A 23180-nucleotide genomic window follows, 5' to 3' on the forward strand; every position below is an offset into this window, starting at 1 on the left:
CATGAGTATTCTAGCAACAGCATTTACATGTGAAATGTTTTTGATACTTTAGGGTGGTAGGCTGCTAAGAGGACCTTGCAGTAACTGAGCATCATCACTATTCAGCATCATCCTTATTTAGCAAAGGATGGATTGTCACAATCTTGCAAAGGTGAAAAAATAATGCCCAGATTTTTAACTGTGAAACTTGGACAATACCCAAAATTTAAAATGACAATGGTGAGCAGGTATGTCACGGCATGCCTGTTGAAAAAGTTGGAGAGTTAAAAAACTTTTTGATGTTTTTCAAAAAAAAAAAAAAAAAAAAAAAAAATGGAAGCCATCTACTAACTTACAAGCATACCTGTATAACAAATTATAGGTATTACCCTTTGAAATGGGTGGGCTTTTATTCTGAAAGGTGATATTAAACACTCTCTGACTTTCTTTCTTATTATTTATTTATTTTGAAGTGAATGTATTTATTATGTGTGTAACTGTTCAACAAACATACGGTTTCGGTTCGGTTTTTTCATGTCAATATTTTATAACAACATATGAAATCAACTAATATTGTGTCAAATGAGAAAGTGCTTCTTTGACTATTTAAAGGAAACATAAATACTTGCAGTATATTCATTAATTCATCAGTTAAGTGTGTGGCTGCATGGCTGTGGGTGTGTTTGTAACACTGCACGTTTCATATTCCAGTTCAAAACATATGAACAGTCAGAGTCAGGTAGCTGTCCGTCACCCCGGAGGCCCAAGCTCCACTCTCCTTCGAGAGGGGACAAATGTTCAGATACGAGATCACTCTTCTTCCCTGAAATGCTGATTTTTGACACAAAAACAGATTAACTTGCCATAATGTGACCACCAGCGACTGATGACGAAATTGAAGAATGATCTCGTTATCACAGAGAAGATAATTAAATTAATATTGCACCCTTGTTTGACCCTCAGCCAGAAACAGTCCGGTCTGTTTTCTGAAGACACGAGTATGCAGGAGTGACACCTCTTACTTAATGTGGATCCTCTGCAGCTATATGTGTCTGGAGTGTATTTCGCGCCAGTGTGTCTCCTGAGCCAGCTGAGTCGCAGACAATAGATGGTGAGTTATCACTGACAGTAACACTTAAGCAGTTACAACATTCTTAAAGTTTCTGAAACTGAACAGGTGTGTTTGGGACTAGTCGAGGCGACGTTGACGGGGCAGGGGATTTTGGATGGGTGTGTGCGCGTCCCCGGTGTGAGTTTAGGTGTGTGTGTTGTGAGAGACGCAGAGGACAGGAGAAATGTGTTGTATGAATGTAACGAAACCAAACCAATTTTTATTTTAACCATTTGGTTAAAACTGTAGGGGAAACACTGCGTTGCTTACGGTAGTACCTCAACTTAGCTAGGTTACTTTCTGAGTGAGGGAGTTATGCTAGCTAGCTAAGACACAGCTGTTTGCCTACTTAACAGATGAGTCAAGAGAAGAGTGGAAACCCTGTTTAATGTTTAGCTAGCTAAAGTATTTAATGTAAAGTTACCTTGGAAATAAGTGCTACCTCTATGAGTACAGACGCAGTTGGCTATGGCGCTAACTGCGAGAATGCGCAAGTCTCAGCTGTACCGGAGGTGTCGTCGGCCCTACCCGGTCCGCACCGTCACCACCCGGAGCCAGAGCACAGCCAGCAGCTGCTTCATCCAGAGGCTGCCCCCCGAGGTGTTAGACATGATCCTGGACAGGCTGTCCGGTAGGTGTACTGCAGCTGGGTCCGTCTGATAAACCACCCTTCTTTTTTTAAAGATAGAAAATCCCTGATTGAAAGATTGAACTGATGTAGGTCTGACTTGTTACGTCCAATCCACCACACAGCATTTATTTAAACAAAATTTCAACTTCTGGAATTGGTTAGCCTGTTCTCTCAAATGTATCCCAGTAAAACCATTCATTGGAGGGCGATTGGTTAGAAATTTAGTCGAAAAAAAATGCTGTGTTGTTGGATCATGAGTGCTAATAAATACAAAAGGACATAAATGGTGTGACATTCTTTCTGTTTAAACCCCCTATTTTGTTTGGGGTCAGTTCGACCCCATTCAGTGGTTTGCACCTATAAATACATAATTAACATTTTGATTCATATATTATGACTCTCCTAACATTAAAGGGACAAAGGTGGGTAAAAAAACATTAAAATGTAATCTTTTTTACATTTTAAAATGTAATTAAAACGTAAAAAACATTTTACACAAATATGTTAAAGCTTTTTTTTTTTTTTTTGTTTTGGATGTCTTTTAGGAACTAAAACATGCCATTTATAATCTTCAAAAAACTTCCCTTTGCTTTAGGGCCCTCACCTAAACAGGTTCTTTTTTATTTAAAGTGCTGCACATACACTTCTGTAATTTTTATGATAATCATTTTCTGGTGTAAATTACTATGGCCAAATTGACCCCGATTGATAAAAATCTTAGCAAATTTGAAGGTAACAGGAGGGTTAAGAGTGACTATTTCCATGGCTTAATATAGATATCTATTTGATTAATTAAATGTGTGTGTGTGTGTGTGTGTGTCAGTGCTGGAGATCAGTGTGTTCAGTATGGTGTCCAAAGTGATCAGTAGCTATACTATGGACTACATCTCCACCCTGGCCTGGAAAAACAAAATGATCACCAAGAGCTTCCACTACATCACCCGGATGTCTGACCAGTGCTCCATCATTGCGCATTACAAAGCCCTGGGTGAGCAGCAAATGTGACTTTTGTGTCAGTAATTGTGAGGCAGGGTAATTGACAATCTGGATGTGTGGTTAGCATAGTACAGGTAGCCTCATGCTGCATTTGACGTTGAGCAAACCTGAATCACCTGAATCAAGGATTAAGCTGACTTCTGCACTTTTGTGAGGGGATGGAACAAAGGATTTGGCAGCGTGCAGTGATACAGGTCTGCATTTGTGTTTGCTCAGGTTTGTTGTTCAAGAGATGTACCCTATTGCTGCCAACAAAGGACAGGTTAAAGTTTATCTTTAGCAAGTTCTCTCAGGTAAGAAAGGAAGCGGTGAGGGAAGATCAGCAAAAATTGGACATTGTGTCATGACAGAAAAAGCAAACTTGTATGACATCTTGTTATGGAGGGGCAATCATCTACTGAGGTTATTTTATCATTTTTCCTCCCTCTCAGGTCCCCTGCTTCATGTTGGAGCAGTGTACAACAGCAGACTGCATCGGCTTCTCCTGCTACGGAGTTTTCCTCCAGGTGAAAGCCTACATAGACTGAAAATTTCTGAAAAAGTTGAAGCTCGGATGTTATCAGAGGAAACATAAAACATTAATGGCTGAGGATGGATAAACACAACAAAGCTGCTTGCAGATTCCTTGAGATAATTAAGCCTAAAGTTGCTGTCCTAACCCTTTTTCAGACTGTTGTGAGGAAATCCTCCAAGGAAATGCTCTTTTTCCATCCCATCTACCTTTTGTGTGGAACAGCTTAATTGGGGCTAAGTTTAAACTTTATGAGAAAGTTTTGGTGATATTTCAACTTTTTTTTTTTTTTTTGCAGCTTTAATTTTTAATAAGCCTGTTGTGTGACCTAACCTGACCATATGCGTCCAGTTTTCTGGAAGCTGTATACTGGCAGTTTTTCAGTTAAAAAAAAAAAAAAAAATTCCTCCTTACGTTGCAGAGTAAAAACTGGATGCAAAGAGGAATTGCAGTCATAAAGTGAAGAAGAAAGTTCTTTATCAGAGATGTCTAGGCCTACTCAAAAAGTTTCCATTTTACTCTACACCTCACTAACAAAATGGTGTGCTAAAGTGCATCAGCTGCACTGATGATGAGGTAAAATGTTTTTTTTCACTTCACCACACATTGCTTTATTCAGTAAGGAGATGAGGATGTAAGTTCCCTTTACCTCCAGTCTTTAGCGGAACTGAGATGTTAGTACATGTATTGTAGACTCATGCAGTCCTCTTATGAATCCCTTTTGGGTCCCAACCTAGTCCTTGAAAAACATTTCCACAAGGAAACATATTGCATATTAACATATTATATTTTCTGTTATATCTATAATGTTGAAATGTGTATTGTGTGTTTCTTGACAGACTCTGATAGCGGGGTGGGATGAGCTGGAGTGCAACAGAGTGTTCAGCTTCCTGTGCAATTTGACAAACCTGCCGCGTAAAATCGAGGCGGTTGTTGCTGGAAAACCAGGTGTGTGTTTGCTTTAAGTGTGTGGAGGCAGAAGTCTAAAAAGGAGAGCAATGACTCATACATCCTTCTTTCAATTATGAAACATTAACAAAATCCAATTAGTTTTGTCTTTTCATGATGCATAATTTCAAATAGTTACTCATCTGTTCAGCTCATCATGACAGTAGCAACACCTTTGTTCTCTTGCATCGGTCAATCTGAGATACAAATGGTGCAGTTTTGACAAATTGACAGCATTACCCCAAAACATCTTTTCATTGTCTACCAGTCAAGTCAAGTCAGGTTAGGCTATTATTTCACTGGCGCAGGAGACAAAACTAAAAAAGAGAATAACCATTGTTTAGAAAATTAAATTAAAGTAAAAAAACTAAGGAGTATAGTAGAAATTCATGAGGCTGGTTAGTATCTCTTCATGTGCCTTGATAATTCTGATCAGACCTGATGGTGGTGCTTCTGTCATGGGCGTTCAGTGTATATTTGCAGTGCATGTCCGTGCATTTAAAAATAAGTCAACTTGAGCTACTTTGATTTGGAGATTGGGCATGAAGATAGTCATGACAGAGGTTATAAAATGTTGTCAAAATATTGTGAATGGTGTGAAGCTGTTCTGGTCACTCGTGGTGGCCCAACACCATACTAAGACTCTTTATGTTGTTGCTTTTTTCCTTTAATTTGTCACCCATTAGTACTTACTTGCATTCTTAAACCTGTCTGTGTGTGTCATCAGGTGTCAGCTGGTACCAGGAGCTGCAACTCCGTCTTTTCTGCCGTCGGGTTCTGTTGGACCCATGGCCGCAGAGTCAGGACTCTGCATTCTGGCTGACACAGATCCTCAAGCCCTGGCCCATGGTCAGCCAGGCACGCCTGCTCTTCATCTTCTATGGACCCCTGCTGCCTGACAGTATGGCTATGTGTTTTAGAGTCAGTAATTTTAAACTCTGAAATGATTTCTACTCAGTTGGATTTGTTTGACCACATGAGAACAAAAAAGTTAAACTGAGACCTCATTGAGAGGGACACCTCTTGATATGTTCTCAGGCTGAAAACGTGACTCAGCTGGTATCAGTCCCAGCAACAGGAAGCAACCTGCATTGTTGTGGGTTAATTAAAGTGAAAGGTTACAGAGAGTTTCACTAGATAGATAGATAAAATGTTATTCATCCTTGAAGGGAAATTCAAATATCCAGTAGCTCATCAAAACATAAAACATAAAAACAACAACCACACTTCCACTCAGACAGTAGTTCACATTAGTATTGAAATAGACACGGGATAAAGTAAGTTAAAATAAGTGCAAAATAGCAAAATAAAAAATTCACATTAAACCTGCCCACTCTATTGTTCAGTTCAGTTGTGGCAGAGGTGATATGTGTGATGTGTGTGTGAGTGAGTGTGTGACTGAATTCAGGGGGAGTTGAACAGTCTTATTGCTGTAGGGACGAAGGATCTCCTGAATCATTCAGTTCTGCAGCGCAGTGAGAGGAGCCGACCGCTGCAACTGCTCCTCTGTTGCTCCAGGAGGCTGTGGAGAGGCTGTCAATAGCTGTATCATCAGAATACGATAAACTTTATTGTCCCACTCAGGGAAATTGTGACAGGACTCAGTGTTGTATTGGAAGTCCGCTGTATAGAGCGTGAACAGGAACGGTACTAAGACAGTCCCTTGTGGAGCGCCAGTGCTGCTTCTGACACTCCCGGAGACACAGCTCTCCAGCCTGACATACTGAGGTCGCTCCGTCAGGTAGTCTGTTATCCAGGAGGTCAGGAAGCGATCTACTCCCATCCCCCCATCAAACCTGTTAAAAACAGGTTGAGGTTGTTGGCTCTGTCCACATTGCCATCCATGACCTGGCTGTTCTTCTCAGAAAAGCCAGTGATGCTCCTCATTCCCTTCCACACCTCTCTGATGTTGTTCTGCTGCAGCTTACTCTCCACCTTTCTTTTGTAGTTCGTGGGCCTCGCCTTATCCCCCTCCTTGAACGCCAGCTTTTTCTGGTTGAGAAGCTGCTTGATGGTACTATTGACCCAGGGTTTATTATTGGGGTAACAGCGAACGGTCTTCACTGGCACCGCATTGTCCCTACAGAAGTTCATGTATTCAGTGAGAGTGTCAACCCTCCTGTCCATGTCCATGTTGTTGTCCTGTAGCTCTAGTAGTACAGTCCAATCTGTACATTCAAAACAGTCCCTGAGTGCCTCACTGTTCTCCGGTGACCATTTCCTGACAGAGCAGGTGATAACAGGCAACTTTAAGACACAGGGTTTGTATGTGGGCCAGCGAAAGACCAGGTTGTGATCAGATCTGCCATGCGGTGGTAAAGCAGCAGCAGTGTAGGCTTCCTTGGCATTTCCATAAAACAAGTCCAGTGTCTTATTTTCCCTTGTGGGACAGTCCACATACTGAACAAATCCAGTCAGATGAGAGGAGGGCATAGTGTTGTTAAAATCCCCCGTTATTGCAATGAATGCACTAGGGTGCTTGTTCTGTATTTTAGCAACAGTTTCATGAATGACGTCACACGATACGTCACACGTTGACGTAGTACAGTCCAATACAGTCCAATCATGACCACATGATAGTTACATGTGGTGTCATACTGACACGTCTGCCACTGAGGAAGTTATGACCTTGGTTGACAGTGATACCACATTACCAACTATATACCCTGATATACCATGATTTCTGTAAAAACAAGACTGCAAGAGCATTAACACTGCTCTTGCAACACAGACTGTTATTTATTGACAGCTAATGTTTAATCCTATGCACATTTTAATCAGAGCATAAGCATGAGCAGTGTGCAGGAACTATTACTACATGCAGTACCTATTCTAAGAGGACTGGATTTGTAGCTGCAGTGTATGAAAGTGTTGGTCAGTGCGGCGCTGTCCTCCATGCAGGCACCCTGGGGTGGCAGGACCTGGTGGGGAGGGAGCTGCCTCACTGTGCTCTGTGGGACCTGGCCAGAGCCATTCTTGTGCTGCACAGCAACCTGGAAGTCCAGGACTGGACCACCAACACCATGGTGTCAATCCTGGAGGAGCTCACTGGTACCATACCACCGTCATTTTCATATCACAGATCTCCAGCTTTAGGGGCAACCTGATTTAATCAGGGATCCAAATGGGAAAGTTTTTTGTTGTTATGATTTGTTACAGAGTGTAGGATTGTTTACACTGTAGGCACAGTTAGTATTTCGGAGATTAAAATCTATAGTTAGATAAGTAATTTTTACACATTGTCTAATCGGGATCTTTCCTATGTATCCTAGGAACTCCAATGCAATGCAGGGCAAACATTTCCAACACTGCAAAAGGAAGTGTTACATCTTAGAAATTAATAGAACATGCTTTTCTCCATCCCTAGTGATTCCTCAGATGTGGCATGTGGAGAATGTGGCTCGTCTCTTGGTGCTTTGCGGCAGCAGTCTGTGCTACAGCGTGCTGGCCAGCAAGGCCGTCAATGGTCGACTCCATGAGATCTCAAAAGTCATCGTCTACATCATACTGGTGAGAATACCAGTCATTTCATATTGTTATTATAATGAGAATGGTAATGATAATAATAATAATAACAACAACAACAACAACAACAACAATAATAATAATAATAGTAATGATATTAATAATAAAGATAGATAGATAGATTATGAATTTTGTCAAGAGGGTGAAATAAAACCTTTCAAAAAGGCTGCCAACAGGCTGTTCTGTTGGGTTAATGATTAGTTCAGTTAAACAAATAGGTGAGTTTTGTTTTGTGTGGCTCCATTGTCAGGTGTGTGAGAAGGACGGCTTCCATATGAACTGGGCAGCGAAGATAGTCCTGAAGCTGTGCCAGATCTTCAAAACCACTGCTGAAAAGTTCTTGTTCATCCATACTGTAGAGGATATGCTCTCTGAGATCACCATGGAGCTGTATGAGCTGGCCACAGTAGGTGAGTTGGGGCTGCTCCCGAGGATGTCGTTTTTATTTCAGAAAGGTGTTCAGTTTCCTTGTGACATCTCTTTCATAGTAATATGATACAGAAAAAAGAATATTTTAGCTGCTTGTAGCAATGTGGCTGCTGGGAACAGCTAAGCTACTTAGTTATGAGTGAAAAAGGGAGGAGAAAGAAAGATTCTTTGCATTCCAGTTTTATTGAGTGTAAGTCTTAAATATTAAGATATAAATCTGATGACTAATATTGTTCATCTGGACAAAATGTGTATAAATTTAAGTTTCCCTAAATTTAGTTACACGGTAAGCAAAATGCAATATCTTCAGGCTCACAGATGTCTGCATTAGTAGTAGGTGGTTCCAAGACAAACTATTTAAAGTTTGGAGGCTTATTAAGTGAGAATGTACACTGAGTAGAGCAGCTTTCACAGGATTTACATTCACAACATTTTCAGTTGCTGCAAGCTCAGTCTTTGATGAAATTGAAAACAGTACAGTTGAATAGTTTGTTTAGGACTGACAGAGCAGTATTGTGATTTTGGCTTAATTTAATCAAACATTCTGGAAGGAGGTGAATTTAATTAGGTTGACAGTTTATGAAGAGTGATTGACTTTACAATTTAGACCAGGTATCAGTGCCTAAACCATATCTCTCATATGGGTCCTCAGAATTTCTGATTTTTAAAGACAGTTGGCCCCATATTACAGCATATATTGCTTTGAGGATGTGTGCATTTTTATACACACAAAGGAGAGAGTAAATAAGGATTTTGTACAAACATGCAAATATTTCCAACATATGGACAAGATATTAAGTTGAAATGTATAGATGAAAATTGTGGGAAAAAATAATTTCAGCATTATGAAGGTGAGCAAAATAATCTTTGCCAAATGTACTGAGAAAAAAGAAAGAAGAAAGTGAATGAAAATACTGTGTACAGCATGAAAAAGAAAAAGTAAACATCAAAACATACAATATAGAATATACTAAATAAGATAATGAATCTGACTTTTGCAGGATTCCCTCATATCCATATTAAATATGTACAGAAAGCATCTTGGCATGCAGATGTACATTGTAAAAACTATTCACCCTATAAAATATATTCAGTTACACTGCAAAAAGTCAAAATCTTACCAAGATTATTGTCTTATTTCAAGTAAAAATGTCTTTTTTCTAGTCAAAATATCTCATTACACTTAAAATAAGACATGATCAGCTCAGAAATAACTTGTCTTTAGGCAATTTTCACTTGTTTCAAGAGAAAATTTACTTGAAACAAGTGAAAATTAGCTTGAAACAAGAAACAAATTTTGCCAATGGAACAAGCAAATTTTTACTTGTGACACAAGTGAAGAGTGATATGAACAAGTGATATTTTGACTGGACATAAGACATTTTTACTTGAAATAAGACAAATAATCTTGGTAAGAGTTTGACTTTTTGCAGTGTACAGAGGTAAATTAATTGAATGTTTCATATGCATAGACATACTGTATATATGTATGTAGAAAAGACACATTGTGGCATGTAGCTATACTCATCATGTCAGTATTTATTGCTCTTGAAAGATTCTCCTTGGCACAGTTTAAGAGGCCTAATAAATACCCGACAGAGTCGCTTTGACTCACATTAAAAGTGATTTCAAGTCATTTAAGCTGTATTCAAACAGTCACCTATTCTCAGGGGACCATCTTGAACACAGAGAGATTTTCCAGACCCTGTGTCTCCTGCTCCACTCCAGCACTCACTTCCACTCCAAAATGTTCCAACTGCTACTCAGGAAGTAGTGAGGCAGAGAAGAAGTGCTTATGGAGCGCAGATGGAAATAACGTGATGTGGGAGAGAGGCTTCAAAAGATTGGTGTCAGAAAGAAACAGAAGTCAGCAATGTGACTGAAATCCACATTAAGGTCAGGAAGGGAGAAGAAAAAGCAAAGAAAAAGAAGAAAAACAAAACAAAACAAAATGGAGGATTAATTTTACATTTGACAGTTCCCTGTTTGTTTGGAACAACATGGCGTATGCTGGTTAAGACTTGCGCTGTTTTAAAGACACACATACATTGTTACATACTATTTATAAGCATTTTCTATTTTTTCTCAATGTTTTCAAACCTTAGAATTCTTGAACATGATTTTTTTTTACAAAGTATTTATTTTAATATATTTATTAAGATGTATGTAGGTGTTCAACCTTTCTAATCAAATACAATGGTTGTGATGCTTTGATTACCCATTAAATTTGCATTTTGAATCCTTATTGGTTCTCACTTTTCCGTTTCAGAAATGTTTTAATTTGAAGTTGTAGAAAAGGTCACAGAAGATCACAGAAGAGACGCACAGCACATGTTGAGCAAATATCAAGCCTTTATTATCATCCAGGCATGTTCAGCACTGAAGGATTTTCAGAATAATTCAGTCTCATAAATTATTACAGCACATTTCATGGCATAGAAAACAAGCAACTTCGAACAGAAATGTTATACAGTAATAACAATAAGGTTGTTTCACATGTTTCTGTAATTGACTTGAAGCCCACATGGAGGGCTTATGCCAGTAAAACACTGTTTGAAAGTGGCAGCACACACTATCATTTATCTACAGCATGAAGTACTAGACTGTTTGTCATGATGGTTTAAGGCCTATATCATTCCAAGGGATAGGTACTTTCTCCCAGTGGTGAATGAGATCCAGCAAACACATCCATATCCATGGCCACAGGAATTCTATGAATTCATGTCTTCATTGTTTTGATATGATCTGGCAGAGGAAAACAACAGGTTAACTACATTTTCATTTCTGTTATATCAGGGTGTGCCTCCTCTTTACATGACTTGGGAAGGGTTTGGATACAGGGTCAAATAAACTCAACATATTCAGTGGCTTGTTATGTACACCAGAAGATATTCCCATCAGCTCCCCATCAAACCATTTCAGCCTACACAAATTCACCTGATTTCTTTAAAAAATGTGGAAAAATGATTATTGGAAAATAAGCAAAAAATTACAGGAACATTAGTGAAAACATTTGCAAAAAAGTACAAGAAGATTTCCAGAAAATTAACAAAAACAACAACAACAGCAACAGAAAATAACATGATAGAACTATATTATTATTAAACCTGTACATTTAAAAGTCGATGACAGATCAGCATCAGATTTTTTGTTTTTTAAGTGCTTGTGATCATCTGAGCGATTTGAAACCTGCGCAAAGTCACTTCATTTCTTTCAAAAACATGGCCAAAAGGTTGGAACAAATTAGCAAAAATTTACCAAAAAACTTGCAAGAAACACGTTAAATGTTGCAAGATACAGATTACAAGAAAATTATTTCTAAAAATTGTTTAAAATAAATAAATAAATAAATAAATCGGTCAGGAAATTAACAAGAACTTTAGCAAGAAAGTGCTTTAAATTAATTTAAAAGGATATGACAAAAAATATCCAGTACATAACTTTTAGCCTACATTTAATTTGGAAAAGAGTAAAGTGATTATAATTGAAACATCTAAAGTTTATGCCACACCACCACCACAATCACGTTACATGTTGACATGATACTCACTGTGTAATTTGTTCTAGGGATGTAATAAAAAAAAACAAAAACAAAGACATGTCTTAATAGAGGGGGTAGACAGAAACCAGATGGCATTGGAAGAAACACTTTGTAATTTTAACAGTGTAATAAAATAAGATTTTTTTCCTCTCATATAGCCTAAATGTGACGTATCAATCATATCAGTGTATATGTGTATGCAAACAAACCTCCATAAATAAATGACAGCCTACCTTGAAGCCAGTCCACCCCTTCCTGTAGGCCCTCTCCTTTGATCGCATTACTGGCACTGAAAAAAACAAGTTGTTGAGGCGTTAAGCTCCATGTGGCACACATTCACTTTCTCTTGACTTTTCTTGGATCTTTAATGTAAAAACCTGTCTAGCTCTTAATCCATCTGCCTCCCATCTGTCTGACGGGTAAACAGTGTTTCGGCACTGCACTTCCCAGAGATCACCTGTCAGTGAAACAGAGTGACGTCTCTTTCCTTGTATTTTCTGTTGATGAAGTTTGAGTTTTTGTAAGTGGTACGCTTTTCTTTTGTCTGCTTGGCCATGGCTACTGCTGTTGATGCTGACTACCTCATTCCTTTTTATATTCCAAACAAGCTGGAGATGTGAAACCACAGAACTTGAAAGGAGCAGGACAGTCGTTGTACTGTGGAGGTTCTCAGTCATCCAGGTCATGGTTATCCACGAGTTGAAAACAAGTAAACAAGTCCAGTTGACCTCAATTCAGCTCTACTTGGAGAGTCACTGTACTGTTTGCCGTGGTTATTTGGCTGCCACAGAATAAAATGGCAACGATAACATAAGCCAGCCTGGCTGTGAAGTGTCACACAAGCAGAACTTAGTGAGTAAATTGTGAAAATTTCAATCTGTGTCCTACTGTGTTACACAAGCACTTTCCTCACTTCCTATTTACAAAATGATCACTTCTGAGTTACAGTATTTTCAGTGGTCTACAAAACCAAAGTATAATTTTGTCCCACTGATCAACGCATGTGACGTACTTAGTTGGAAAACAGAAACTGCGGTGCTACATTTGAAAAGCAGCTGTTTTGACCTCAGTTTTGAGACCAGTTTTCAAACCCCAATTATTTATACAGTTAAACAGCGCTGGTTTATTTTTTATATGATATAAGCCGTTTTTCCACCACATGGTACAGCTCAACTTTACTCTACTGTACTCATGTTTTAGTAGTGGATAGCTACTGCTGCTTTTTTTATATCACCTCCATCGACGGTCCAAGTGAACCAATTCTAAAAGGTGACATGAAAACACTGCAGACCACTGACTGGTCACAGAGAAACTGATCAACTCTGCTTACAATCAGGGAATGCCAAAGCAAGACTCGTTAAAACTTGTGTTATAGTTGATAATCTATCGATGTAAAAATTATTTTTCAGGAAAAAACACTGAAAAACACAGCACTTCCTGCACACAAGACGAACTTTCGTTGGTGAGACTTAGCAGACACGAAGTGTTTAGAACAGCAAATGGAAAAGGTTTTATTAACTAACCATAAGTGTATGCCTTATAGCGAACAATAGCCAATATGTATTATGTTATATCAATCAGAGTAGTGCAATTGATGTTTTCATATACATTATTTCTGCATACCATTGCTGTAAGACTGCTATGTGCAAGGGATGCAAGGTGTATTTGGCCATTTGTCCTCTGGAAGTGAAAATAGTGTAGTTAAAGGCCTGGCCTCAATTTAGTCAATCCAGGAGGTGAATCTCCTTTACAAGACTTGATAAAGTAACTTGTTACTGTCATGTAACTTTATTGATTACTGTAGCAAAATTGTATCAGCTACAGAGCAGCACCGGTGGAGCTCGCAGGCATGCAGTGTCTGCTTTAGTGGCTTAAAGACACTAAACAGGGGTATTGTGGTTGCATGCACACCCCACCACACTCAGGCCAGAGCCGTGTCAGTGAGAAAAATGAAGATGATTATGAAGTAGATATTAGACTTCGGGACACTTGGATTAGGCACTTGGTGTTATGCACTATGGTTTTGGAGCTGTGATATTGTAAAAGGCATATATGGAAATATTGCTGCTAACTAGCTGTGTGTGTGTGCGCATGTGTGTGTGTGTGCGCGCGTGTGTGTGTGTGGTGGTTCTACCAACATCAGTGGAATTTTTGTGGACATGGAGGTTAGTAGGTAATGACGAATAACTTACCAATGAATTTCATTTTTAGTTTAATTATTCCAAAGCCCTTTATAATTAGTATGGGTTTCAGTTTCCCATGGCATTAACGCTGTTTCAAGAGGCTTTCCCATCAAGAATAACATCATTTTCTTTTCCCATTCATTCTCATTCAGTGTTTACATGACTGCTATTTTCCATGATCTTTGAACTGCGTGGAAAGTGGACTGCACCCAGCCTTGACATAGCATGTGGTGCGCTGTCCTACCAGATATGCCAGGGTTTGTCTTTGATGTTCTCCAAACACAGCAGCTGGGAGACCTTGACGGAAGACATGGCGTCCTGCAGGTCTGTCTTGTTAGCAAAGAACAGCACTGGCATCCTCCTGCTGCGAATATCTGGACCAGAAACAGGCAGACAGGCATGAACATCATTACCCAATATCAATAAACTTGAACTCTTCAATAGATGGTGTTCTGATGTTGACTTTATACGGTTGATCTGGATATCCAAATCCATGAGACACTTCCCATAGACAACTAGTGCAATATTGACTAATCATACAGTGAATATGTGATCAAACTCTTCCATCACATCAGATAAACACTGACCAGAAACCACACTCGACCGGTCAGTATCGCCCCATATATCAATGTTTGTGGCTGTTTTAAACATAGTAAGCATACGTCTCTTTAACGTTAAACATGCAACACCAAATCAAGAAAAAGCAGAAAAGGATTGTAAGAATGCAAGTCTTCTTTTACCTTGGTGGCTGAGAAGAGTGTCTAGTTCCTCTTTGGCAACGACCATTCTCAATTTGTCACCGCTGTCTATGACAAATATGATGGCTTGACTCTCTCTGAGGAGGACAAGAGAAGAAATCCTAACTAACTCTGGATCATGCACAATATATTAACATGCTTCAACCCTTTAATGGTTTTCTTGACCAATTGTTAGATCACTTACACTTTCTAAATTGATACATTTTTAACAACAATACATTTTTGGAAAGAAGTAATAATAGATAAAGCTAAATCTAACCCTGAAACATCAGACTTTCTTGTTCTATTCATTCTGGCCAGGTTTATTATGAGTTTTATGACTTAAATAATTCATAAAATTGGCACTATAAATTTTACAGCAAGCCAATTGTTTTCACCTCTCATTTTAGTGTGTTGTACAGAGAAATGTGTTCAAAATGTTAACTGTGTCAACTGAAAGAGGTTGCTTGGTCAAAAAGGGGTCAGTCAAAAAAGTAGTTTGTCACTAGTAATGACCAGGATATTAAAAAAAGCAGACATTTTTTTTTGGCTGCTTATTTCTTGGTATTAATATTAAAGGCTTAATATTTGGTCAGGAATGTCTATGTGATGTGTGTGTGTGTGTGTGATTGCCATACTTGTAGTAATGCTCCCATAGGTTTCTGTATCTGCTCTGCCCAGACATGTCAAACACTGTAAAGGACAAGCTGCATGAGGAGAGAGAGGGAGGGACAGAGGAGGTCAGAATCACAGTGACTGCTGCCTTTCCCTTCACAGATACTGAATGATGAATCTGGGCTCTTATAAATATGCACTAGAAACATGGACAGATTTCTACCTTGAGCTCTTGAACTTTTCAATGTTGAAGCCGATCGTCGGGACTATTTCTTGTGCCTGTGTCTATACACGCATACCAATGCACGTACACACAAACACACAAAAGACAGACAAGTAATGGCAAAAGTATGTCAACAAGGTTCAGAAGAAAAGTGAAGACTGTATGGTATGAGCTATTACCTTACTAGCATGTTGCCATTCCTCTGACAATGGGCCTAATTGACACGAATGCTGAAAACAAGCAATCAGTGAACGATTGCAGTGAAAGATAGGACCGCCTCTCAGGTTCATACCCATAGGCCACAGTCCCATACTAAATGTACTGACAGAACATCACAAAACATACATGAGGCTCGTCTTAGGCTACTGTACTCACATTAGCCGGCTTGAGTTGATTGATGATGGTAGTTTTTCCGCTGTTGTCCAGTCCCAAACACAAAATATTCACCTCTTTCTTCCTCAGGCCGAGCCAGCCCGACAGTTTATCCAGCAGCCCCATTAGACTCAGTTAACACCCTCACACTGTGCTATACCATGTAAATTCCTGCAGCACACCACCCCATGGATAGTCAGATTACTCTAAATCAAACTGAATTGTTTTACAGTTTCTCATGGAGGCAAACATCACAGAATAAAAAAGCGATTGCTAGAGTGTGGTTCTACCCAGAGGTAGCCGGCTGGGTATCCCAGCTTGGGAGAGCTAATCCTATTAGGGCGAATTAAGTTCTTTGAACCACCCAGTGACCTGTCCTGAATGGAGCGTCTGATGAGATGTGACAACAGCCCCCACCCACATCCTCATGCATATCATTTACTACAGTAAGGCCTCGCTTCTCTGAAGGTCTGAGGGGGACCCCGTCTTGCTTTGAGGCCCCTGGAAGTCCCCACCTCCCCCTCCCATACCTTACCCTGAGAGCAGCAGCTAAGCCTCTGCATCTGAAATAGTCACAGCTTCTCTCATGTTAGTCTAGGCCACATTTTCATATTAAAAAGGAGAGAGTGCTTTGCAGTCTGTAGTTTCATCCATTTTTACAACTGTAGTAATCCTATATGCATTTATTATACCTGTAGTAATCATTCCAAAACATTTTGGAATGATTGTGTACAAATGTCACCCCAAACCACATGTAACTATAGGAATATTGTAACAAGAGATTTATAAAAGATAAAAACAAAAAACAAACAAACAAACAAACATAAGCTGTGATACATTTACTGTAATTCACTGTTAGATATAACAAACTTACTCTAAGTCCTTATGTGAAATACTATAGTGATATTTGGCTGTATAGGTTTTGCATTATAGTTTACAATAAATTTGGACCTTGACATGCCAGCTGTGGAACGGGCCAAAGGTCCAACAGCTCCATCTCTTGGTTATTAATTACAAGTGCAACCTTATGAAAACATGCTGAAACAACAGTTGACTTTTACAAATGTATTAAGGAGGTGAGCCTAACTTGTTGTCATTTTGGTGTCATATGGTGCCTTTGGTGTCTGGATATAGAAGCATGTCCAGAAGTAAATAAAATGGTGGTTTGGACTTTTGTTGGTGATCATTAATGAAAACCAATAAAAAGAAATATCAATTATAGAACCATGTAAAAAGTATGAATTTATGCTTTCCTTCCTGTAATCGAAACTGCTGCCATAGAATTTGGATGGCTTTTATTCCTCTTACTATGATGTCTAATATGAAATCAGTATTAACTCTCTCTCTCTCTCTCTCTCTCTCTCTCTCTCTCTCTCTCTCTCTCTCTCTCTCTATATATATATATATGTGTGTGTGTGTGTGTGTGTGTGTGTGTGTGTATATAAATATATATGCCAGGTAAATTCTATTTGTCAAATGAAAGGAGGCGAAACTAAGTTTTGTGGGATTATCCTCCACTCCATTTCTAGTCCATGATGTTTCCCCAATTTTCTTTTCATTTTGTTACATTTTGGGTAATTTTATGGCAATGTCTTGTAATTTAAATATGTAATTACAAGAATGATAGGCTTTCTCACAACATTTTGTTTTACTAAGTTTTTGCATTTTTTGCTTATTTTCTGATGCTCTTGTAGCTATCATTATTATTATTGCTAAACTGATTTTCTGGTTGTTTTCCTGTATTTTCCCAAGTGTCTTGCTTATTTTGATGTAATTTCTTGCAAATTTGTGCGTCAGCCTTTTAAGTAAATTTCCTCACGTTTCAAAGGGTTAACATCTCTCAGTCTGCCCTCCGAAACTGTCATACTCTTAATGTCAGTGCTGCTGCTGTCGCATGGTAACCTTCCCTTCTCAAAAATAGAAATAAAATAAAATGAATAGTCAACCACCAGAACTGTTCACCTTTATTTGCAAATAAATATCTGCTGTAACTGCCTCTTACAGTGTGCAAGATCTACAACATCTCTTTGGAAATTATAGAAAAATAAAATACAAGAATTATAAGTATACTTGTACTTTGTACAAAAGAGCGCTCTACCATTGCTCAGCAGTAGGACATGCTAAACAAACAGCATCTCATATTCTCCATACGCTGCAGAGGGGTGGTGAATGTGACTGGCTGTTTGTGAGTGTGTGTGTGTTTGTGTGTGTGTGTGTGTGTGCGCGCGCATGTGTATGTGCATGTACATGCATCCTTCCTACTCCTGAGGCCCTGGATAATTAAGTACACACAGAAAAGTAAAGGTGCCAACTGGGACCTAGAATGGTTCTTCAGAGTGATTCCGTATGAGAACTGTTTCTGGTTCCACAAAGAAGCTTTCAGGCCATGACTCTTTGAAGAACCATTTATTTAAATGATTCAAAGGTGCAGCAAAAAGCCATAAAAACAATTACCTGAAGAACCAGCAAAACAGAACTAAAAATGGTTCTTCCTTGTGGTGTTATAGGAAAACAAGTTCCACAAACAACCTTCCATTTGATGGTTATTTAAAAAAAAAAAAAAAAAAGAAAAAAAGAAGGCTCAAGTGCCCATAAAAAGTTCTTGGAGGAACCAGAATTGGTTCTTCCACAAACTTAAACAAAAGTTCTCTTTAAGGGCTTTTTCAAAACAGCTTTTGGTGGAAGTAACCAGTTAAAATGAAGAACCATCCACTAAATACAGTGGTTCTTTAGAAGTGGATGGGCCCTCAAGGAACCACACAGTCTTTTAAAAAAAGAACCATTTTAGAACCATAGGTTTTCTGTTTGTAGCCTATGCTGCGACTGAAGTCAAAGATCTCTAGATCCAGTGTGCCCTCTGATCCAAGAAAACATTTAAGCCCTGGACTGCGATAAACCCACAGCTTTGCAGGGCCTCCATTCTCTTGAATATGAAACACAACTCAAACCAAAGGCAAGGCCCTGGGATTCAAGGCCCCATGGATTATTAAACTTTGTCCTAACCCTCAAGTGTTTCTACACTGGCTAACTGGATTGTAAGGCAATCTGTGTGTGTGTTTGTGTGTGTGTGAGTGTGTATGTGTGTGTGTGTGTATAACTGTTGAAGTTATAATGAGTTATGATGGGTTACGATGCTGCTCTGTATTTTAGTTCTCTCTCTCTTTCTCTCCTTCTCTTCCTGCTGTACTGCACACGCACCAGTATGACTAATGGCCTTTTCTCACCAGTTTTCATCCACCAGTGTCTCGCTACTGCTGCTGCCTCCAACTCTGATAACTAGTTACATATCTTCTGTAGCACTGCCTATTCACCATTGATTAAGAGACGGGGAAAAAATGTTGATCTCAATGGCGAACATCTGACATCATGACATCGACTACTGTAAATCCAACGCTTTTCATTTCAGACTACATTTATGTACACCGATTTCCCATATTGCCACAAATGCTGAAACCTTTATATGGTCACTGTAAGTTGAGACTGGGGTGAAATTCCATTCATCTACTTTGCATCTGGATCGATCTCCTCCGGCATGTCTGGTTATGTGAGTCGTCCCGTGCAAACCGCCACCGATCTCGCTGTACGGGTAGGCGTGAGGAAACAGTATGGTTATTCAGTATCCTGAAGAACCATATAAGCCGATTTTCAGTTTTCAGACGAATGACAGTTTTAAATATCATCATCTAAAAGACTAGGCTTTGTGAACATTCATAGTTATTAAAGACAGTGGAGGTTGATTTTTTTCAGGCAATGTTTAACATTCACACTGGTTGTAGACTTATATGGTTATTCATCTGAAGGCAACTGATCCAGGTCTGCACGTGACAGTACCGACAGAGGTGAATGGTGTCGTGTGATCTTAATGTCATATGCCCATAAGAGTTTTCTCTTTTCATGATTCATAAACTCTCCTCTTTGAGATACTGAGGTGACTGCATAATACTGTATTGCTGATTTGGATAGAATTTATAAATAAATAAAACTTTAAATAAGATCCAGATTTACTAGGGCGTTCACATACAGGACTGCACATAGATAGATATTAGGTTATGATAATAATTATCGATAAATCGTCTATACATTTTTAAAACATTCAAGAAATCCTCAAGACTGGCTTCTGAGTTCTTTCTTCAAGTATTAGCAAACCAGATTCTCTGGAGAGAGGCTGAATAAAATAACTCGAATAATATCTTCATGATAAGTTTATCAAACTCTGAAAAAAACAAACAAAATAAAACAAAAAAACTTTGAGGACCTTTTCGATTGCACACCCGATAGCAGCTACATGAGCACAAAACATGGAGAGAGAAAAGAATAAACAAAAGAAAGAGTAGATTACGTTTGCAAATCTACATCTCTAGGTATTGTTGCTCCATATAGAAAGTACTGCTGCTGCAACAAGGCATTACATTCCCCTTATTGAGGGCTGGGGCCAGTCTTAAAAGAGTCTAGCGGGCTGTGTTGTAATTGTCTGGCAGAAGCAAGTCTATGGGGCGAGGGAAGGGAGGGCATATAGTAGAAAACAGTCTCTGTTGCTATTGGGTGGGTGGGACACCAGGGGGCAGTCTGCTGTGGTCATCCGTCCAGTGACCTCCTGGTTAAAACAGACCGTCCTTCCGTCTGTCTGTCTGCATGAGGGGTGAAAACTGAGGCACAGGCTGTAGACTGTCTGTCCTGCGGTCTACACTTCACTTCCATCTGGTCCATCTATCCACACGTCCCATGTTGTGCTGATGGGCGCTCTCATACATGGAAGCCCTTCTCCTGTTCGTGCAGTAGCTGGAGGCGAAGGGTCTGTACGCTGCTGATGATCCGCCTCTGGTGGCCGATCAGCTCCACCCCGATACGCCTGACATCTCTAGGCCGTGAGGGGAGATGCGCACACACATACATACGCCCAGACACACACACAACACACGCACACATGCATACACACACACACACACGTACACTCTGTTACTATATGATGAGCAGCTTCCGTTGACTGCATTCATTCCTTCCACACCCAAAGGCTAAATCTAACCTTAAAGGGAGTGAAGCAGAGACTTGTCCTGCCTCTGTGAGGGTCTCTTTTATCACCAGAAGGTGGTACAATTTCTCACAATAACAATAACATCTCTGGCATTTTTTTTAAAAAATCCTGGCACTTATTCTTATTTGCCTGGTATAGGAAACTTTTATTTTGCTGACAACTAACACAATAAATGAAAAGAGATTTTATTATAAGGGGGAAACAATGATATCAATTTTTCTTTCTTTTTTTCTGTGAAGCACTGGCACACCTGCTGTCTTAGAAGAACCTCCTCTGGATGCTACTATAGAGTGCACATAATTTAGTAGTTGAGCCTATATGGTTCTCATTGTAGGGCCAACTTACTAATAGATCACATGCCTATTGCCATATTTTTGTCAGTTTAATCAAAAGGGTCCTCACTTGAGTTTACCCTCGGCAATTCTTCGTTGTGCACATTTTAAGTGAAATTCCACGCTTGGATACATTTGCTGTATTCCAGGAGTTATTTTATGATAATGTGTACTTTTTTTTAAATATTATTTTTTGGCTTTTCTGTTTTACTTGATAGTCACAGTAGAGAGAGGATTCGAACCCAGGATGCTGTGATGAGGACTCTTAAAACGCCGTATGCGCTCTTATTTGCTGAGCTACCGGGGTGCCCCAGCAATGTGCACTTTTTCAGTGATCCACTATCCCTCCGCCTCCCTCACTCCTATTTAAGTTAGTGTTTCTAGACCTTCCAGAATGTCTTGCCAACTTGCTTTTGAAGGTGTGTATACAGTCCTGTGAAGATCAGGGCGTCCCTATGATTGTCATCATGCCCTCACTCAAAATAAGAGTCTTACGGCTTCACTGTGATCTGATTTGTTAAGGCTACTGTCAGAGGAGAAACTGGCATCTCTACTTCTAAAAGTGAATTGTGACTGTTGAATGCTGATGAAGAATATTTTGTCTATAAAGACCTCCTTGCTCTTTGATTCTTTGATTGCGGGATTGACGTGTACAGTTTTAGATAGCTGAAACCCTCTGCTGTCAAACTTCATATTATATGCAATGGAAATGTCCGAAAATGGTGTCAGGGTATTTTCTCTGCAAGGCATTTAAATGCTACATGGAGCTTGATTTATGACTAATTTAATAACCACAGTAACTCTATGGAAGTTGTAATGACCAACTAACCCAGGGGCTTAGCTCAAACTCACAGTGCAATTGTTCAGCTGTCCAGAAAATGTAATAGTTTGTTTTATTTCTTTCTGGGTGTACCACTTTCAACATGGAGACAGAATTTTCATTTTAAGGTGAACCTTTCCTTTAAAACTTTAACTTTGACCCTAATCTAAACCTAACTATTCTAATTTTATCCTAACCCTAATTTGGCTCTTACAGAGGAGAGAATATGCAAAACTTTTCTATTCATTGCCTATGAGGACCTCATAAGGATACGGATAGAAGAAGATACATAATCTGTACATACACAGATATTTTATTCTTGATCATTTGTTTAAAAAAGCTAAATGAAGAAGTTCACTCTGCAACACTGATAGAAGAACATATTTGACACTGGTTATGTTTTGGTTCTTTAACTCACTCGATACTCATCCTGGCCACAGAATCCAATGTGTTGAAGCCTGCTGCCATAAAATTGCTCTTATACTGGCTCATCTTAATGGAGTCCAGCCAGTCGCCGATGGATATGAACATCGGGTAGTCCATTACCTCCCCTGGAGACTCTGGTAAACTGATACAATCAAAGGTCCAGTTAGGTTCAGATCTAGTTAATTAAGCAAATCATTTACATTTACATTTTAGGCATTTAGCTGACTTGTTGACTTTATCAAGAGTGACTTGCACTAAGTGCTAAAACACAAGAATAAACCTAAATTCCTAGAACACTAAAAGGATCAGCAACCAAAATTAAGGAATGCAAAAGTTACAGCCTTAGTGTCCTTACATTATTCCAGCAACCAGAGTGATATTGTGAGAGCAAAGGGCTAAGAAAAAATAGAATAAAGGCTAAGGACAGAAATTCAGGGCATTTTTAAGAGCGAATGAAGTGACTAGAGGGGAAAAATGACCATTCATTCAGTTAATAACCTCGGTTCAGTTCACTTCAGTTAAATTTAGTTAAAAAAAAATGTGAACTTTGGCGTGTTGGGTTGTATCATTACCTGGATGTTATATGAGTCCACAAAATCTCCTCATTAGTTGCCCTGTGTTTCCCTGGGCTGCTAATCCATAATACTGCATCTCTCTCTCTCCATCCTCTTCTACAGCAAAACACCTCCCAAAATAACACTTAGCACATAAATGAACATGAACAAGTTGGATTTTGCCAACATACAAAACAGGTCCCAGTACCCATTTT

General features: G+C 39.2%; 3 protein-coding genes across 7 annotated transcripts in view; 1 reads left to right on the forward strand and 2 right to left on the reverse strand.

The window, feature by feature from the left end:
• Positions 1-1059: 1059 nt before the first annotated feature.
• On the forward strand, positions 1060-10161 carry LOC115379954 (F-box only protein 47-like). Of its 2 annotated transcripts, none has more exons than XM_030080940.1 (11): positions 1060-1090; positions 1547-1721; positions 2545-2709; positions 2934-3010; positions 3149-3223; positions 4068-4176; positions 4904-5077; positions 7078-7227; positions 7544-7686; positions 7952-8111; positions 9787-10161. In XM_030080940.1, the coding sequence occupies exons 1-11, from the start codon at positions 1088-1090 to the stop codon at positions 10011-10013; spliced, it is 1458 nt and encodes a 485-aa protein (XP_029936800.1). In that variant the 5' UTR covers positions 1060-1087; the 3' UTR covers positions 10014-10161. The 2 variants fall into 2 exon arrangements, with proteins under 2 accessions (XP_029936800.1, XP_029936801.1); XM_030080941.1 differs by having other exon boundaries at positions 9801-9995.
• A 303-nt stretch (positions 10162-10464) lies between these two features.
• Positions 10465-16137, reverse strand: LOC115379955 (ADP-ribosylation factor-like protein 6). Of its 4 annotated transcripts, XM_030080942.1 has the most exons (9): positions 15805-16137; positions 15609-15659; positions 15430-15491; positions 15230-15298; positions 14595-14689; positions 14099-14228; positions 11905-11960; positions 11681-11693; positions 10465-10875 (listed from the first exon to the last, which is right to left on the reverse strand). In XM_030080942.1, the coding sequence occupies exons 1-9, from the start codon at positions 15925-15927 to the stop codon at positions 10842-10844; spliced, it is 633 nt and encodes a 210-aa protein (XP_029936802.1). In that variant the 5' UTR covers positions 15928-16137; the 3' UTR covers positions 10465-10841. The 4 variants fall into 4 exon arrangements, with proteins under 4 accessions (XP_029936802.1, XP_029936803.1, XP_029936804.1 ...); XM_030080943.1 differs by lacking the exon at positions 11681-11693; XM_030080944.1 differs by lacking the exon at positions 15609-15659 and having other exon boundaries at positions 15805-16136.
• Positions 16138-17737: 1600 nt separating this feature from the next.
• Positions 17738-23180, reverse strand: part of LOC115380034 (ephrin type-A receptor 6-like) — a 247204-nt gene continuing 241761 nt past the window's right edge. Inside the window, exons 16-17 of the mRNA XM_030081062.1 lie at positions 22404-22553; positions 17738-20659 (exon numbers count right to left, since the gene is read on the reverse strand). Of these exons, the coding sequence (XP_029936922.1) occupies positions 20545-20659; positions 22404-22553 (265 nt within the window). The 3' untranslated portion in view covers positions 17738-20544. The remainder of the gene's footprint in view (positions 20660-22403; positions 22554-23180) is intronic.

Source organism: Myripristis murdjan, chromosome 21, assembly GCF_902150065.1.
Source record: "Myripristis murdjan chromosome 21, fMyrMur1.1, whole genome shotgun sequence".
Taxonomy (NCBI): domain Eukaryota; kingdom Metazoa; phylum Chordata; class Actinopteri; order Holocentriformes; family Holocentridae; genus Myripristis; species Myripristis murdjan.

Bases quoted from the DNA above. Each gene is read 5' to 3' on its own strand.
- LOC115379954 (XM_030080940.1), top strand. The intron at 4,177-4,903 runs GTGTGTGTTTGC...GTGTGTCATCAG, and splicing joins GGTTGTTGCTGGAAAACCAG to GTGTCAGCTGGTACCAGGAG. The intron at 8,112-9,786 runs GTGAGTTGGGGC...GTATTCAAACAG, and splicing joins GTATGAGCTGGCCACAGTAG to TCACCTATTCTCAGGGGACC.
- LOC115379955 (XM_030080942.1), bottom strand. From the start codon at position 15,927: ATGGGGCTGCTGGATAAACTGTCGGGCTGGCTCGGCCTGAGGAAGAAA. The intron at 14,690-15,229 runs GTATGGCAATCA...TGTCCTCCTCAG, and splicing joins CTATGGGAGCATTACTACAA to AGAGAGTCAAGCCATCATAT. The intron at 11,961-14,098 runs GTAGGACAGCGC...TGTTTTTTTCAG, and splicing joins GACAAACCCTGGCATATCTG to TGCCAGTAATGCGATCAAAG.